The sequence below is a fragment of the Portunus trituberculatus genome, chromosome 4, assembly GCF_017591435.1.
Source record: "Portunus trituberculatus isolate SZX2019 chromosome 4, ASM1759143v1, whole genome shotgun sequence".
In the NCBI taxonomy this organism is placed as follows: domain Eukaryota; kingdom Metazoa; phylum Arthropoda; class Malacostraca; order Decapoda; family Portunidae; genus Portunus; species Portunus trituberculatus.
This window is the reverse complement of record NC_059258.1, coordinates 6,827,571-6,847,570: the sequence shown is the minus strand read 5'-3', so window position 1 is coordinate 6,847,570 and position 20,000 is coordinate 6,827,571. Positions and strand designations below refer to the sequence as shown.

General features: G+C 38.1%; 1 protein-coding gene across 12 annotated transcripts in view; it reads right to left on the bottom strand.

Annotated features, from left to right (window-relative positions):
* Nucleotides 1–20,000, bottom strand: part of LOC123512360 (protein abrupt-like) — a 66,337-nt gene that overhangs the window by 28,843 nt on the left and 17,494 nt on the right. For 4 of the 12 annotated variants that reach the window (XM_045268764.1, XM_045268730.1, XM_045268724.1 and 1 more), the window contains 3 exons: nt 18,842–19,088; nt 17,929–18,111; nt 2,319–2,378 (listed from right to left, as the gene is read on the bottom strand). In XM_045268764.1, the coding sequence (XP_045124699.1) occupies nt 2,319–2,378; nt 17,929–18,111; nt 18,842–19,088 (490 nt within the window). The remainder of the gene's footprint in view (nt 1–2,318; nt 2,379–17,928; nt 18,112–18,841; nt 19,089–20,000) is intronic. The other 8 variants (XM_045268757.1, XM_045268737.1, XM_045268791.1 and 5 more) reach the window with 6 other exon arrangements.

The following is a 20,000-nucleotide window of genomic DNA, read 5'->3' as shown; positions in this document are numbered from 1 at the left end:
ACATAATTGTTTGTAATGTTTGATTATAAAGGTTTTAATTCTTTCTCCTACAGTAAGTCAAGTTAATTTGCTGATTTTGATGCTATTCCTTAAAACTGTGTTAGTAGTGTCAAATTTGCTAGCAGTTTTAATTCTTTTCCTTTTCGTGTCTTTCAAAACTTGTCTATGTTGGTCAGCTTTTAGTCTACATCTTGTTCTATCTTAATTGTCTACACTTCTTTCTCTGTTCCTCTCATTCTGCAGTGTTTCCAGCCTTTTTATATCCTAGTCTAGTCAATAGTTTGTTTTTGTCTAGTTTTCATTCATTCTATATCGTTCCCTGCCTCTTTGGATTCTGTATTTCATCCTACTCTATTTATTTCTGCCTTTTGCCAATTTCTTTTGCTTTCATCCTGTCTTTATCTTCTTGCCTTTGATTCTATATTTCATCCTCTATTATTCATGATTTTTCCAATTTTTTTCTTTCTACTTATCTCTATCTTCCTGCTGTCTTGGATTTTATATTTCATCTCTCTATTTTTGCCTTTTCCAATTCTATATTCTTTCTTCCTGTGTATATCTTCCTCCCTTCTTGGATTCTATATTGTTCATCTATTTTTTCATGCCTTTTTGCAAATTCTTATTCTTTCTTCCTGTCTGTATCTCACCAGAGCAGTGTTGGAGAGTTTCTGGGAAGCATATCAGAAATTGTAATGCAGACAAGAATTTTCAAAGACCACATAGATAGTTAGATACTAGTCTTCCTCACTAAACATTTTTTTTTTTTTTAATGTAGAAGGGAAAAGCCAGCCAAGGGCAACAAAAACTGCAATAAAATTAAATGGCCAACTGAGGTGCTAGTCCCCAAATAAGGTAAAAAGAGAAAGAAGTTAGCCAAGTCAGAAAAGTGCCTTCATGATGCAGAATCTTGTTATAAGATCACATTGCTAAAAATCTGATCACTTCCCCTGATAAGTAACCCTTTCATAGATGGCTATACTGTCAACAGGCCCACACACCTAGCTGCATCTTTCTATCCACCAGTGCACACACACACACCATGACCTCCAAGCTTGCTGATACACACTCAATTCAGTACAACAGCCTTTGTATATTTTCCTTCCTCTATACACAAGTCTCCTACACCAGCAAATTGATATGTTTAACTTTTCACATCTTTTTTTCATTCACTGTTGCACTTTTTCAAGGAGTTACGACACCTTCTACACTTTAACCTTGCTACACCTCAATGAGAGACAAGCTCACCTTTATTTCTTGTTCTACACTACACCTTTTTGAATATCATTACACCTTACTACACCTCCATAAAAGCTTGTTACACCTTTTTAATTAGCTCCTGTATCTTCTCTTGCTTTCAAACACCTAAATACTCTCCTTTGCACACTGTTACACCTTCCCAAGCATCCATTAAGTCTTGCCACACTCTTTCATGGACCACTACACCCTGCGAAATATTCTCGAGAAATGCTACACCCTTCCACACACTGCTACACCTTCTCAAGTATACTGGCAAACTTCAGCACTTCCTTTTCACACTACTACACTCTTCAGCATCTCTCCTACACCTTTCAGCATCTTTCTTATGTCTTGTCAGGTGCCAGTCAAATTTATTCACCTTCCTTTCCTGGTCAAGTGTTGTTTGGTCTCCCTACACACCCTCAAGAAACCCACTAAATATTCCCATGGTTTGCTACACTTTGGAACACTTTAACGCAATGCAATTTTTCAAGCACCATTCACCTTTACATCTTCCCACAGCTTACCATACTCTGTTACACACTGCTATTCCAAAATACCACAACAGTTCACCACAGCTTCTTGAGACCACACCACACCTTTCCACACACTCTTACATCCTCCCTACACCTCCTCGAACGTGTAACCTCACCACATCCATACACACAAGTCACTCATTTCTACACCTCAAACACTATGCCCTTGCTACACCCTGCCACACACCACTACACCATCCTACACCACCGTTTACCCTCACCAAACTCTTATACACATCCCTACACCTTCTCAAACACTGTATACCCTCACTACACCCTTACACGCATACCTACACCTCAAACACTATATACCTTTACTACACCTCACCACACACCATCCTTCACCACCATTAACCCTCGCCACACCCACCTCGCATCACTACACACCCCTACACCTCCTCAAAGACTATGCTCTCACTACCACACACCACACCATCTGACACAGGGATACGCGGCAGGTGTTTGTGCGTCTGTGTGCGTGTGTGCATGTGTGGGGCGCCAGAGCTGCGTGGAGGACAGGCTGGATGAGGACCAATCCGTACTCACCATGGTCGTGGCTGCTTCTCCCCTCCCGGCTGCCCGCTGCTCCCGAGGTACCAGGGATGGCTGGGGAGGGGCAAGGTGGAGAGTGAGAGGGTGGTAGTGTGAGGGACAGGGTGAAGAGAAGCAGCCTAGCATTGTCTTTCTCCCCTGTCTTGTCTTGCTACTGTCATACTCACTCACTCATTCACTTTTATCCAGCACTTGTCTTCTTTCTAACCTAATTTAGCCTGTCTTCCCATTCCTATCCATTCCTGTTTTTTTTTTTATTTATTTATTTACTTATTTATTTATTTACTTTGCACTATTTCTCCTTTACATCCTCACACTAAGCTGTTTTTTTTTTTTTTCAAACTAATTATTTCCACCTATTCTGTCCATATCTTGTTCTAATCTGTTTGTTTATTATGCTTTCTCTCTTTCTCTTTCATTCTGCATTGTTTCCTATCTTTCTTTTTCTTAGTTTAGAGTACTGTGTTTTTCTGCCTATTCATCATTCATTCTATATTGTTTTCTATCTCTATCTTGCTCTGCTCTATTGTTTATGCTTTCTTTCTTTTTCTCTTTCATTCTGTCGTTTCCTATCTTTCTATATTTGTCTAATCTATCATTTTCTTGTCTTTTCTTATTCATTCTATACTGTTTATCTATCTATATCCTGCTATTCCTTTTTATTTATATTTTCTTTCTTTTCTCTTTCATTCTGCACAATTTCCTATCTTTCTATATTTCAGTCTACTGTTTGTTTTCTTGCCTATCTCTACTTCTCTTTATCTATATCTTGCTCTCCTCTATTTATTTATCCTTTCTTTCTTTTCTCTTTCATTCAACACTGTTTCCTCTCTTTCTATATTCTGATCTACTCTTTCTCTTTCTTATTTTTCACTTATTTGGTATTGTTTCCTTCTTTCTTGGAGTCTATATCTTGTTCTACTCTATCTAGCTCTTTTTCCTATTTCTCGTTCTTTCTCCACTATTTCCTGGCTTCCTGGGTTTCTATATCTAAGTATATAATTTCCCTACTCCATTAATTTGCATCTATATTATTTTTGTATTGATTTAATTCTTTGCCTCAATTTTCCCTAACATCATTTTCTTTCTATATCTTCTTTGGTTCTATTATGTTGTCTTTCTTTTATACACTTTCTCTAGTTCCTACTTTCTTTATTCTTCTTCTTTTTTATTGGTCTAGTTTCATCTACACTACTTCATTTTCTTTTATTTCCTTTTTTTCTATTTGCTCTTTGTATCTTTATTTTTGTTGTATTCATTTCATTCTTTGCCTAAACTTTTCCTAACATCATTTTCTTTCTATATTCTTTGGTGCTATTCTGTTGTCTTTCTTCTATCCTTTCTCTAGTTCCTACTCTATTTTCCTGTTTATAATTTGTCTAGTTTCATCTACACTACTTCATATTTATCTCTTTTTTTTTTTACTATGATTTCTTTTCTTTGTCTATCATTTGCTTGTCTATTTTTCTTAGCCTTTATCCTGCTCTACATTTCTTTTCCTATACTTTCCTCAACTATTTTTCTCTTTTCTTTACTCTATTGCCTTTATCCTATCCTACACTCTCTTTCTCTCTTTTTTTTTCCCTTAAACAGTTAATGTCTCCTGTTTTTGTTTTTCTTCTATCTTCTGTCACTATCTAGACCAATACAGCTTCAATTCCTGCTGTTCTTCCTATATTCTGCTTCTGTCTTTATTCAGTCTACCTATCCTCATTTTTCTGTACTCTTTAACTATCTACACCAATTCAGTTTTGTGTTTGGTCCTGTTCCTTCCTGTCTGATTCACTGTTTTGATCTATACAACATAAATCTGAGCTGTTTCTTGTGTTTCTGTGGTCTATTTGTACCTGTGATAACTAAATTTTGTTTTTTTTTTTTATTATTATTTTTGTTTTACTTGCATCTATATTTTTCCATTTTTTTTGTCTAACTTTACTGATATCGATTAAATTCCTGCTCTTCTCCTATTTTTGTTTATATTTCTGTCTATTACTTTTCTCTCCTATTCTTGTCTATCTTTACCTATTACAATTTGTCTTTCATGTATTTTCAACACTATCTTTACTTCCTATCCCATCTTTTGCTCCTATTAATGTTCCCTATCTTCCTCAATTCCTACTTCTAGCTCACCCATCATACCTACTTATTGAATTACTACAGTTTTCACTCTCAGTCAATATACATTAGTCTCTTCTGCTTATCTAACCACCCCCACTCTCTCTCTCTCTCTCTCTCTTTCTGCATTGACACTAAATAATCAAACACTTTTCTATATTTTTTTTCAGTGATTGTTTTCTTATCTATGCTTTCCTATCACTCTATCAAATGTTTCTAAGTTCTATTCAATGTTCTGTCTCTGGTTTTCTTCTATTTTTATCCCTTACAGTAAAGTTCTTTTTTTATTCTTTCTTTAATTTCTTGTTTTTTTTTCTATTTCCAGCTCTTACAGATTCTATTATTTCTGTATTTCTTTCTATCACTTCTTACTAACTTGTCTAATTTCTCCACCTCTATCACTGATCTACATAGCTATTATTTTCTCCTTTGATTTATATTGTATTCTTTCTATTTCAGGTCTTACAAGTTCTATTATTTCTCTATTTCTATTTCACTTTACAATCTCTATCTCAACCTTTCATTTCCTCTCAGTGATCTATTAGCTATCACTATTCTATCTCCATTTCCTTACAATCTCTATGTCAATCTTCTATTGCCTCTCTGTGATTAATTAGCTATCACTGTTCTACCCCCATTTCCTTTACAATCTCTATGTCAACCTTCTATTTCCTCTCAATAATCCATGTGCTAGCTTCACACACCTTCCTTGTCTTTCATCTCTCTATCAACAAGCTTTCTGTTCCCTACTCTTATCTTTGCTACACTCATTTCTTGTTAGGTTTCTCTATTACTGTCATCTCCTTTGTCATCATCTGCCTTTGTCTCTATCTTGTCTTACGTTCGTGTTTTTCCTTCTTTTACACCCACCATCATCTGTTTCTCACTCTAATCTTTGCTACACTTACTAATTCTTCTTATGATTCCCTGTTACACTCATCTCCATTCTTATTATGTCTTTCTCTATCTTATTGTCATTTGCTTGTGTTTTTCTTTCTCATACACCCATCATCATCTTTCTCCTTTATATCATCTTCATACTCATGTTTCTTTCTCTATTTCAAACACATTATCTTCACCTATTTTTTTTGTACACCTATCATCTTACTCCTATTGTGCCTCTATAAGGACTATCAATCTTTTCCTCATCTTTACTTCCACCTTGGCATGTTATCTGTCTCCTAAATCCATCACTTCCTTCAGTTCTTTCTTGCTTTATCTCTCTTCACTCCATTTATCTTCTCTCTGATCTGTTTCCTGTCTTTACCTCATTATCTTCTGTCTAATCTACCATCTGTGTGTCTTCTTTTATTGTATCTATATATCTTTACTCTGTTCTTTTCCTCTTGTCTGTTATGCTGTCTCTTCTTCCTTTTATATTCATCATCTCTGTCTTTCTTCATTGCACCTATTAATCTTTTTGCTTTCTCTTCTTCTTCCTCTTGTTTTCTTACTCTCTTCTCTTCTTCCTATCAACTTATTCACTTACTTTTCTTTCTATTTTTTTCTTTACTTTATCTGGTCTTTTGTAAGAACCTTTCCTTCAATCCTCTTCCTCTTTCTTCTATCTCCTTCCTCTATATAAACTGCCTTTTATGTAAACCTTCTCTTTATCTCTTTCTACTGTCTCCTTTTCTTTATAAACCTTCCCTTTCATCTGCTCTTTCTCTTTTGTCTCTAAGCTAATCAAGTCCTATTTCTCCTAACCTAACCTAACTTGAACCAATAAACAAATGATTCCTATACTAACTCACTCACTCACCTGACTTACTAAAATACTCTCAACACACATACATATAAACACACATGTACAGCAATGAATTAAACTGGGAAGAGTGGGAGAGCTGAAGGGTGAGAGGAGGAAGAGGAGAGGTGTGGAGCGGGGCAGAGCCAGGTTGGTGTGGAGAAGGCAGAATCATCGTCTCTTCAATGGTTTTCAAAGTAAGCTGGTGTGGGTGTCTCTTTACATGCGTTGAAGTTTGTGAGGCATTTTTTCTATCTTACTTTTTTTTTTTTTTTATTTAGGAAGTTTTTTTTTTACCCAGAAATACATGGTTTTTATTTTTCCTTGTTTTTGTTTTCCTCTCTCTCTCTCTCTTGGTGTGTTCCTTAAGTCTATCTCTCTTTTCTTTCTCAATTTTGTTCCTTTTCTTTTTAATTCTCTCTCTCTCTCTCTCTCTCTCATCCACTAAACATGACATCCACCACTCTCAAGGCCCTGCACTCACTCCCACACCCTCTGAGCTGGTGTCTGTGGTGTCTGGCCTCAGCTGCCCTTGTTAAGACTCACAGTGGTCGGGTAAATGGTGATGTGCTTGCAATTATGGTGTGTGTGTGTGTGTGTGTGTGTGTGTGTGTGTGTGTGTGTGTGTGTGTGTGTGTGTGTGTGTGTGTGTGTGTGTGTGTGTGTGTGTGTGTGTGTGTGTGTTAATGGCATAACTACATAATTGCTCACTTATATCCTAACCAGTGCCTGCATGATTTGCCTCTGTGTCTAAAGTTTTCATATACATACATAATCTCTCTCTCTCTCTCTCTCTCTCTCTCTCTCTCTCTCTCTCTCTCTCCTCAAAGATTTCCTCAGATCACAATATTTCACTCCATAACACTTCCAGCTGTTCTTCAAAGTCTCCCAACACTTCACTCTTTCCTTCATTCACAGCCATCAAAACAAAACAAGATCACTCAGGACGTCTTATAAAATTTTAGGTTACTGGTGATACAAAAGCGTTTCCCCATCCCTGTAATATTCGTAGTCTTGCACTTAAATTTGAATCATGCACAAGACCGACTTCTATTTACTTTTTTTCATTTTTTTTTCCAATATTATTTCTCTTATACTCATTTATTTTTCCTGTCCTATTTCTGCAACATTATTTTTCTTACACTGATTTATTCTCTTGTCCTATTTCTGCAACATTATTTCGCTTACATTCATTTATTCTTTCCTGTCACACTTCTATCTGTGAATTTTGTTTGATTATTTTTCCACGCTTCCACAAGCCACAAAATGAAATCAAAACCAGCACACAAGATCATTACACACAACAAAACTGACATTTATTTTCCTACTTTACAAGAATAAATATTTCTCAATACTCCTTTTTATCTTATTTCTATCCATGAATTTGGTTTTAACACTTCCACAGCAATAAATGACAACAAAAACAGTATACTAGACCATTACAGCACCTAGCTTAACTTTCAATGATATGCAAATGACAAGAGCAGCATATCAGATCTTTACAGCGCCCAGTTCAACCCCTTCTCTGATATCCAACAACTGACAACAAAAACAACAACAATCATAAAAACACCCCACAGTTTAACCCTTTCACTAATATGCAAATAATAACAGCAATAGTATAAAGATCACAAAACCATTCAGTTCAGCCCTTTTTATGATCAACACCTGACGACAACAGCAGCAGAAACGGCATATGAAGTCACTGAAGCCCTAATTGAGAAAGAGTGAAAGGATGTATTTGATAGATTCTCCCAAGTGTAGTCACAGGTGGGCTTGGAAATGACTGTAGCACTGAAATCGATGTCTGTGGTGAATATTTAATGAAAAGTGTGCCTAGTATCTTATCACTACTTTTGTTTCTATATCTTCTTTCTATATGGTGAATGATCGAGGAAAAGTGTGCCTAGTAACTTATCATTGTTTTATTTTGGTTTGGTAGAGATGACTCCTTACTTGATGAAACAATCTTCCTAAAGTATATTATTGTTTTTATTTGTGTGTGTGTTCTAAACCTTACTCTGTCCACCTCCATAATGCCAGAGTTAGCCAGTACCTTCACTCTTTCATCCCTTCCACTGGTAAATTCTTGCTCTATACCTGTTTCTATTTTTCCTCCTTTCCTTGCTCTTGTGTCCATCTAACTTCCACCTATATTCACCCAGTCTTTCCTTCAACACTACTTCTTTGTCTTCTATTTTTCTATCAATATCTATTCAGCCTTTCCTCCAACACTCCTTCCTTCTATCACATCTTCTCACAGTCCATTCCAGTTACCAGTATAGGAAAACTGTATGACTCAGTAACATTACAATATATTTCCTGACTCAGCTTGTCTTGTGCAAATTAGTAGTAGTTTAACAGTATGGCTTCACAAGTGTCCTAATTAGAGGATAAAATGTGCTACAGAAGAGGATGAAGGGGAAAGAGGGAGATGGGGAAGACAAGTAACTCAAATTAGTGCTTTGAACGATTAGGTCAATGTATGGATAGGAATGTTAGATTGACATGGCTGTTTCATAACAGGATAACCAGGGTAATGTGGCAGCCTGAGGGCTTCTTACAACTCCTATTTGCATATCATAACAAACACCTCTTTCATAAGCCATAATAACACATACACCACCAACACAACCACCACCACCACCACTACCATAAGCATTCCTCACTATTCACACTCAAATCACTTTTAAAATTAACTATTATTCCATATATAATTAACTCTTTCACCACCACCACCACCACCACCACCAGAATATTCCTCATTTACTTATATACCTTACACATGCAACATTCAGTCTGAGGGTCATGCCACACCATCCTCTCTCTCTCTCTCTCTCTCTCTCTCTCTGTCACACACACACACACACACACACACACACACACACACACACACACACACACACACTTCCCAGTAACTCCTCTGCACTGTTGTCATGGTAAACTGTTATACTAATGTTGTTGTTTTTGTTGTTTTTGTTCAGCTACTTGTTAATTAATGGTTTTACTTGTTAGCTTTTTTTTATTGTTTTTATCATTATTTGGTCCAGGTCATTGTTTATTTATCTGTTATTGCTTATCTTCTTATCATACCTCACACTTCACACTACATTAATTTACACTCTATGCATACCACCTACCACCACCACCACACCCCACCATACCACCTCACACTACACTAACACCACACACCACATCACTAGAATTTGAGCAATGATAAGAATAAAGCTAGTTTCAAATACAATGACGCTTATGTATCAAACAATACCCCCCTTTCCTCTCTCTCTCTCTTAGTTATTTTCATTTTTTTTTTCTAAGTTATCTTGTCACTTGACCAATTCTAGCCACACCACAACTTCTCAATAATAAAACAAGATAAATAAAGTAAGTTTCCATTACAGATAAACTTTCCTCCTACATTAAAAAAAAATAAAAAAATAAATAAAATAAAATAAAACAAATAAAAGCGTCATCATATTTTGTTTCACTGCGTTTGTTTTCCCTCATGGAGTTCACTGGCTTCATTTGTCCCAGTTCATGTAAATTCATTCCTTTTCCTCCTGGTTGTCCCTGTTATGTGTTGTTTTGTTAGTGTGTTGTGTCTTTGTTGTCTTCCTGCTGTGGTATCTTTCTCCTGTTCAGCCTTATTTTTCACTCATGTGTTGTCTCTGTTCTGTATCTCATCTGCTTTTTAATATCAGGTGAGAATGTTTTACCTGTCAGGCTATCTATATGCTAACCTACTTACTTAATTAAATACCACCTTTCTTTTCACCCATGCATTGTTTCCCAGTGTTACTGTTCTAATTACTGTATAAGACTACGAGTATCATTTCTATTTTTCTATATTGGGTTATAATGTTTAACTGCCAATCTATATATCTATCTATATGCCAATCTTATCCATTGTCTCTCAGTGTTCCTTTAATTACTGTATCTCATCTGCTTTTCAATATCAGATTAGAATGCCTAATTATCAATCTATCTATCTATCTGTCTATCTGTCTATATAGCAACTTATTTACCTATCTACATACCCACCTTCTATAATTTTATACATCTAATCTGCTCTGTTGCCTTGCATGAATGTTTATCTACTTACCTATCAACTAACATTACATCACTAGCTACACATACATCACCACTTTCCTTATCAATGTTCACACTAATGTTTCTCAAAGCTGAGATCCTCCCAAGGCTGAATAAATGATAATGAATAGAGGTAATCATGAGTGTTGTGATTTGCATTGGTGTAACTGCAGCCAAGGTGAAGGAACTTAATGAGACTAAAGTTTGTACAAGTGTTGCTACCCTTCTCAACCCCTCTCCTCTCTCTCTCTCTCTCTCTCTCTCTCTTTACCATTTTCCTTATACTGTTTTTCTTAAGGGTATGATCTGCCTTTCCTCTCTATTTTCTAAGAGAAGGTTTGAGTCAGTGTTATTGCAATTCTGTGTTATTACCTACCTAATTACTGACACACCTCATCATTCTATATATGTCCAATTTTTTACACACACACACACACACACACACACACACACACACACTATTCAATCTCCTCCATCTATCATTTTTCATCATCTATCTGTAACTAAAATATAAAAAAAAAAAAAAAACACACCTAATAAATCATTATAAATCATCTGCAACTATCTTCTTTTTTCGTTTTAGTATCTGTAATCAAAGTGTCCAGAGGGTGAGTCATGTTTCCACTGGTCCAAGTAAGTCAGCCAACATGAGAAACGAGATAAATGTGACGCCTTCTACACAATACTATCATTAACTTGTTTTGCTAAAGGGTTGAATTCTGACGGTTTTGTTCACACAGTCATGCTTTGTTATTCTTTGCCTTTAGTGGGTGTTTGCATAGCTTTATCATCAAAGGGGGGGAGAAATCATGTCTAAGTAAAGAGATACAATAATGCAAGAAGAGGCATGCATTCCAACATTTTCTTCATAGTCACACAGAGAATTAATATACTTTTTTCTTCTAAAATTACCTTCTTTCACCACAATTTTGCTCTCCATGCTTCATTTCATCACTATTTCACACACACACACACACACACACACACACACACACACACACACACACACACACACACACACACATGGACGGGAACACAATTTTACAAGTATGTACAGAATTACAACTATAGTATTTTACATTTTCCTTAGCCATACCTTCCCTCAGTACCATCCTTTTCTTCACAATGCCTCAACTTTCCAAATTAATTCTTCACCAATATTCTGTGAACGTTTTCCACTCCTAATATTGCAGACACAATCTTTTTCAATCACAATTCCCTTTGATACTGTTTAAGAACAAAGATTTAAATGCAATATTCTCTAATGCACTTTGATTTTATACTGTCACAGGGTACTGGGGGGAAGACAAATGGATAAATCTTTCTCCCTCAAGGTTTTCAATCCAATCTTACTCATAAACTGTCAGAGGGTGGTGGGGAGGAAATAAATGAGTGTATCTTCCTCCTCCTACTCCTTCTCCTCCACATTTTCAATCCAATCTTACTCATAAACTGTCAGAGGGTGGTGGGGAGGACACAAGTAGGTGTATCTTCCTCCTCCTCCAGGTTTTCAATCCAATCTTAACTCACAATGGTTTTTTCTATCACAGTGTTCCATTACCAGACACTTGATCAAACTTAACACACCATGATGTTCTTTTTGAGCTTACTAGTTAGGTGGACATGTAGTGGTGCATTCTGAAACACTCTACTCGAACACCATGACTATTTTCACAGGCCACATATAGGATTGGTTGGGTTCTCAAAAGCATTTCTCCTGTTAATAGTGTGATTCATGTTTTTATCTATCATTAGAGGTGTAAAAGTTAGTTAATAGTGTGACTTAACAACAACAAGAGCCTTTTTGAAACAGATGTGGTGCAGTGAGGAAGTGTTTCAGAATAAAGTGCTTAGATTTATATATTCACTTTAGGTCACTTCAATTATTTCCTTTGGATGGCCTCTTTTCATACTCTAATTCTATACATGTGGTTTTTCTAATGATTTTCCTTAATTAGACATGTTGACAACTTAATATTACACATCAAGACTTATTTTCCTTTTAAAGACAGCTTAAAGTTAAACACAAAGCATGTACGTTCATAGTTTTCCTTACATGGATTTCTTACAATAATTTTACACACACTGTTTCTCACACGCATACATTCACACTTACACATTCTCTTTCACTCTGTTTTTCGCATACATACACACTGACACACACACACACACACACACTCTCTCTCTCTTCTCTCTATTCTTCACACTCATACACACATTCTCTCTCTCTCTCTCTCTCTCTCTCTCTCTCTCTCTCTCTCTCTCTCTCTCTCTCTCTCTCTCTCTCTCTCTCTCTCTCTCAACCACAATTCTATTCCCCACCAAAAACCTTCCCCAAAATAACCCACCAATGTTTGCTTTTAGTTTTCTTGAGATATAAACAACCATAAAATACACACAATCCCATTGCTTCCACCCACAATCAGTCTTTCCTCTACATTCTCCCTCGTCCTTACGCAAGAAATGAACGTAAATATTTTGGTCACGTTACCCGCCAGTTGGACAAAACCTTAAAATTCCTGACAGGTTTTGCTGAGGTAAGATATTCAGAGTCACATTACTCCTTCACAACTGACGCAACGTTTTATTTCCCTGTTGCCAGATCTGAAGTGGGAATTAGTATCTTGTCACTATTTCTAGGAGTTAATTTTAATCCTACGTAACTTTATCCTTCCAAAGTGACACGTTTCCTATTTTCCTATATTTCAAAGTGAGCATCAATATCTTATCTCTAGAAGTTAACTGTAATCCTAGGTAACGCTAACCTGCCCAAGAAATGCAGTCTTTTCTATTTTCCTTCTATATTTTAAGGCCAAGAAATGCAATCTCTTCTACTTTCCTTCTATAATTTAAAGTAGAAATACCCAATCATGTCAGTAACCTCAGCACTTCTGCCACACTTAACAAGAGTATCTGAACTGTACTTAAAGTCACTTCCCTGAGAGTCTAATAATCTTTTCTCAAGTCTTAGTGGTACAACAAATATTCTCGCCATGAATGCTACAAAAGGTTGACAATCTCTGTTCTCTGCAGGCTGAACAAATTAATATTTCTAATGGTGTCCTCTTCTCCTAAGTTAAATACCCTTTCGTCTATATTTCTTCACATAATTGGACTGCTTTCAATTATGTTACTCTTGCCATACTTGAATGCCCTTTTCCTACTTTCTCTGCAAGCCTCACTAATGATAGGTCAAGTATTTCTATCTATTTCTAACTCTTGCCAAATTAAATACCCTTAACATGCACCCCTTTGTAGACTTAGCAAACCATCCCTTACTAACTTCACATACCATCTTTGCATAATCTTTGCAGCCTAACCATAGAGTCAATATTTCCTTTAGTAATTTCACATACCCCCTTTGTATAATCTATATGGACATTACTACTACCCACAGAGTAAACATTTTCATTCTCACAGCTGTCCCCAATATGTAATCTTTCTCTCAACAAGTCCACAAACCCTCTCTGTGTAATCTTTGTGGATATCACTACTCATAATTCACTGACACACCCTTCCAAAGCTATAGTGTTTCCTTTAGTAATCTTCACACGTAGCAATTTAAGTGTAAACATTTCCTGGTCATGTCACCCCCTCCCTCCTTCCCTCCCTCCCTCCTCTAGCGTCAAACTGTTTGTCTTTCTTGGCAACTCTACACGTTCTTTCCAAATTGAGTCACCTTCTTTTCCAAATCCTTCACAAGCTCAAGCATCATTTCTTTCAAGATTCCTCCGCGGACACGAGCCGAGGAACATTTGTGTTGCGTCGCAGCGTTCTGTTTATCCTTCCTTTCCTTTCCTTTCCTTTCCTTCCTTGCAGACACAAGCGGCAAAACGTTTTAATCCCGTCGCCCTTCCCGATTAAACACAAAAAATAATGCATCCAATAAATGATTCTTGAAGCAAAAACATCAACTCAGGAGACAAATCAATGGAGAGGAATAAGAAAAAAATCACAACAAATCTAAGAGAAATCAAAGGGGGAAAATAATAACATTACATCTAATTAGAGAGATACATCAACACTGCAAGAAGATGGGCATGCATTCTATTACTTTACAAGGCAAGCAACTAAATATGTACTGACTTTACAGAAGGAAAAGGTGAAGTGGAAACATGTAAGGGGAAGAGTAAGTGAGTAGAGAAGCTGTTAGTCTGCATATCTGTTAGAAGGTGTCACTATGTCTGTTGTCTGAGTATGTCTGGTGTCTGGGAGTTTGTTAGTGTTAGTGTTTTGTTATTAGAAGGCTGTTAGTGTTTGTGTTTGTTAGTATGTCTGTTATGAGGGTGTCTAAAGACTGTCTGATGTCTTGTAGGTGGTTAAAGTTTGGTATTCTATCTAAATTTTGTCTGTGTCTGTTACTAAGTGTCTGTTTTGTCTGTCTGTGGCTTTGTCTAATGTCTGGGAGGATGTTCATGTCTGTTTCTTTGTTTATTGGCTCTTATGGTCTGTCTGTCTGTCTGTCTGTCTGATTAAAAGGTGTTAATGTCTGTCTGTCTGTGAGTAAGGAAGCTGTCTGTGTGTTTGTTTGCCTGTTACAAGTCTCGGTTTGTCTGTATGTCTGTCACTGTTTTTAGATCATTATGTGCGTGTCTGTCTGTCTGTCTGTCTGTCTGCCTGCCTGCCTTTATGCTTTATATCTTATCTACATCTGTGTTTCTCAGTGTGTGTGTGTGTGTGTGTGTGTGTGTGTGTGTGTGTGTGTGTGTGTGTGTGTGTGTGTGTGTGTGTTTAGTCATGTTTACCTATCTATATTTTTTTTCAAGCTACCAATCTGTCTGTCTGTCTGTCTGTCTTAGTAGCTATGTGTATGTTTATGTTTGTTTATTCATATTTACCTATATATTCTTGAGCTCCATATCTGTCTGTCTGTCTTTGCTATGTCTGCATTCATGAGGTTGCATGTCTAAGTATGTTTACCTAACTATATTTACACACTATAAGCAAAGGTCATTATTTTTTTTCTTAAGCTTCTATATGTTTGTCTGTCTGTCTGTCTGTCTAAAGTTTGTCTTTTTTTTTCCTGTATACCTAAAAATCCAGCTGTCTGTCTTTCTGTATGGCTAAAATCTGTTTATCTATCTGTCTGTATACCTAATTTGTCTATCTGTCTGTTTAAAGTTTGTCTATCTATCTCTTGATTTGTCTATCTGCCTGAAGTTTGTCTATCTATCTATCTGTTTGTCTGTCTAAGGTTTGTTTATCTACTCATCTGTCTGTCTAAAGTTTATCTATCTGTATGCCTGTCTACATACCTATCTGTCTATCTGTGTCTGCCTGAAGTTTGTCGGTCTATCTATTTATGTCAGTCTGTCCATCTGTCAGCTGCACCCAGGCCTAGACAGTGCAGCAGCAGGGGTTATGTGGGAGTCAGGTCATGTAAGGAGGGGTCAGGTCATGTAAGGGGGGATCAGGTTATGTTAGGGGGCTCAGGTCATGTTGGGGAGGGTCAGGTCATGTTGGGGGTCAAGTCATGTTGGGGGTCAGGTCAAGTTGGGGGTCAGGTCATGTTGGGGGCTCAGATCATGTTGGGGGCTCAGGTCATGTTGTGGGGGTCAGGTCATGTTGGGGGGTCAGGTCATGTTGGGGAGGGGTCAGGTCATGTTGGGGATCAGGTCATGTTGGTGGGGTCAGGTCATATTGGAGGGGTCAGGTCATGTTTGGGGGGGTCAGGTCATCTTGGGGGTGTCAGGTCAAGTTGGGGGGTCAGGTCATCTTGGGGGGGTCAGGTCATGTGGGGGGGTCAGGTCATGTGGGGGGGTCAGGTCACAGCTGGAAGGGAAGGAAGTGTAGGCCAGCAAGAGAAGGATTAAAAAGTAAAGAGAGGAGGTCAAGTCTGCAATGATCCTGTGCATGGCTGGCTGGTCTGTGCTTTGGCAATCAGACTGACAGAATATCTCGGTTCTTTACTTTAACTTTACATTTAAGTGCGGCTCAGATCAAGTGTCGCATATGTTGTTAATTTAGTGGTAGATATTAAGAGTGTTTTTTCGGTTATTTTTTCATTATCAATTCCAATTTTAGCAAGGTTGTGATTTTGGCAAGTCTTTAGCGCGGTTCAGATCAAGAGTCAGGAATGTTGATTTCATGATAAAGTTTTGATGACATTGAATGTTTTATTGGTGGTTTTTGTTATGAATTCAATGCAGACATTTTTAGCAATGCTTGACTCTTTCCAATGACAAATTTTAGCAAGACTGACATCAAATTTTGGCAAGTTTTAATGGATTCAAAGTAAAAATTGTTTTTTCTTAATCAAAGTGGCAATTTTGATACTTAATATCTTACCAAACGCTATTTTGAATGTGAATGGTGTCAAATGATGGACGCTTACGATCAAAGTGACGTAAACCTCTAACTCAGCAAAACATATGAATAATATTGTTTTAACAAAATTGAATTAAAGCAGACTAAAATTTAAATAGGTAAAGTTTTAATCAATTCGGTGAAAATGCTACGCAATATTCAGCATTTCACTGTCAATTATAAGCATGTATTAAGGAGAATCAAATAACAGAAAATTTTGTCAAGTTAATAAAAAAATTTGACGCTGAAATGTTGATCGCAATATTTAACACCAACTGTAAGTAAAGTAAACTGCAAGTGACAATGATTATGTATGATATGAGCGACTAACAGCTTCCGTCTTGACAGGCAAACTAAAGCACAACTTAAGACAATGAACGCAAACTTTGTAATTAACTCATCACTTTGCACGTCATTGAACTGAATTTTGTATGCCACTCAAACTAAACACTAAACTTCAATAAACTTTCCACATTACTGAACTCAATTATAGATGCCACTCAAACTACAAATGCTCGTGTCTCAAGTTACACCACAGCCCTAATAAACCAACTTACTGGTTGATCTTGCTACAGTCACGCACAATGACGTTTGGTTTTCACTTTGCTCTCTGTCTCCTCACTTCAAAGCTTCACTATACTCACTACTATTGATTATTGATTGAATTAAGGTGTCACACAAATGGAGCCAGAGCTGTAATAGTGATATTGATTTGCTAATAGACTGTCACAATTCAGCATTGTACTGAAAATGTAGGTCAATTACTAGTTTTGAGTGGGTGAAGAATGCCAATCTTCTAACATAACCACATCAACTGTAGCATTTTGAGAGCAACTTTCAAGCCTACATAGAGACCACTGGAGCAAGAAATTATCCAATTACATGTTCATAGAGTCCACCAGAGCAAGTAATGATCTAATAACATGATCGCAAGCACTGTAGCATTCAAGAGTTCAGTAATGTAAGTGATGTGAAGCTTAGAGAACCAAGACAGCTGAAGGCCTCTGGTATAACTGTATAACTATATCATGAGCGAGTGAGTTATTCCGACCGCATGACTTAAAACATGTGTAACTGTGACCGCGAGTGACTGCCAACCATGTAACTCAAGTACACAAGTGACTGATGACATGATTCAAGCAAGCGAGTGACACAACAACGTAACAAAGTGTTTGAGTGACTGATAACCGTGACTGAGGTGCGAATGTGACTGACGACCGCACGACTCAAGCAAGCGAGTGATTGGTGACCGCGCGAGTGGTGAGTGTTGAGCGCGTGTGATTTGCCAAGCCAGCCGCGGTGCATCTACTACAGGATACATCACAGGTTGCCGTGGCTCCATGCCCTCACCAGAGTGTGATTGGGGGTCAGTACTCATCTCAGAAGATTCACTGTACACATCAGCCATGGCATCACCTGGTTCACTTTTCATCTCTCTTCGGTCGAGCCGGCCATCGTCATCCCCCGACAGGCCACCACCACCCATTGTACCTCCAGAGTCTACCTCCACAGAAGAGTCACCGGCCACACCTTCTGTTGGCAGAGAGAGACATGTGTAAGTAAATGAACAAGGACAAGTCTGCTCATAAGCAACAAGCAGCTTAACCACTACTCCCTGACAAACACATGTAGTCACTTCAACACAGAAACATCTTATAAACAATACTACTTAACCCTTACTGGCTGATAGACAAGTAGTTATCTTAATATAAAAGTCTCCTCATTAACACACTAATCAGCCTTTACACTTGCAGAGAAAGACACTTGTAACTAATGTAACACTGTCATGGCCTACAAACTATACTTGATGCAGTCTCACTTCACCCTAGCTTCTGTACACCACACAGCCAGTCACCCTGTGCAGTGTCACCTCATCTCATCCCAGCCTATGTACACCTCACAACCAATCACCCCAGCTCTGTGCAGCCTCACCTCACCTCACCTCAACCCAGCCCTGCATACCTCACCTCATCTCTCCCCAGCCCCTGCACACCTCACAACCAGTTACCCCTGTCCTGTGCAGCCTCACCTCACCCAGCCCCTACACACCTCACAAGCAGTCACCCCAGCCCTGCACACCTCACACCTAGTCACCCAACCCCTGCACACCTCAGAACCAGTTACCCCAGCCCTGTGCAGCCTCACCTCACCCAGCCTCAGTACACCTCACAAGCCAGTCACCCCAACCCCCAGCCTTGCATATCTCAGAAGCCAGTGTAGCCAGGCCCTGTGCAGCCTTGCCTCAGCAGGCGCAGCACCTTACCTGTGGTGTGACTAGCAGGCGTGGAGTCAGCGTGACCAGCAGCAGAAGAAGCAGCAGGCGCAGAGGACCGCTTCCGTCTCTTAGCAGGAGGGGAGTCGCCGCGGTGGTAGCCTTCCCCCACCATTTCATCGTCCTTAGAGCTCTGGCTGGGGGCGTAGCCAGCCGAGGGGCTGCTCCTGTCCGAGGTGACGCCGCCCCCTAGCACTGAGCTACTGCTGTAACTGTATGATACATCTGGCCGGTGCACCTGTGGGCAGAAACACTCGTATTGTAGTGGGCGACAGTAGGAGGAGAAATCAATAAATAATAGAAACAGTACAGGGTGTGAATGGCTCTTGTATTTAGGTAAGCAATTAAAATATGTATGAATTTATGAGTGCTTAACTGTCTATTGTGATCAAGGAAACTAATAAGTAAATATGATGCAAATTATTCCAGACATCATAAAATGATAATGTAAATAATAAATAGACAAGAAAAGACAAATCTCATTACTACAGAGAAGAAAGAAATAAACAAATACATAAAATAACAAACTTAAGAACACAAAGAAATCAAACACATCCAAACATAAGTGTGTACAAGTCCATTAAGATAAAAGGCATTCCATTTCCCCCTATCCTTCAGACCCACCATTCATTCCACACTCCACCTTCCCCTTCCACCACCACCCTTATCTCCTCCACTCCCCCACCTTATCACCCTCTGCTATCTACCCAGACTCAGCAGTCCCCAGGTGACACATGGAAATCAGGCTATACCACCGATAAACACCATTTTTAAAGAGTACTTCAAGTTTTTTCTTCTTTTTGTTCTTTGGTTATCTGTAGTAGAATCTGTTTTCCCACGCACTTGCTCTCTCTCTCTCTCTCTCTCTCTCTCTCTCTCTCTCTCTCTCTCTCTCTCTCTCTCTCTCTCTCTCCAGAAATACGGCAACACTCACTAATAATCTAACTCACTCAGTCTATGTATGTGTTTTGAAGTGAATTAATTTAATTTTGGAGAAATTATCGTCTAAAAGCAAAATTGTGTTATTCTTTGGGTAAACTGACGTAGCAGAATTAATCATTTTAGAAACCCAACAGTTTACCACACTTCTGAAAACCAGGAAAAAAAAATAAACCAAGTGATGAGTTAGAATATCAGTTATCAGCACAAA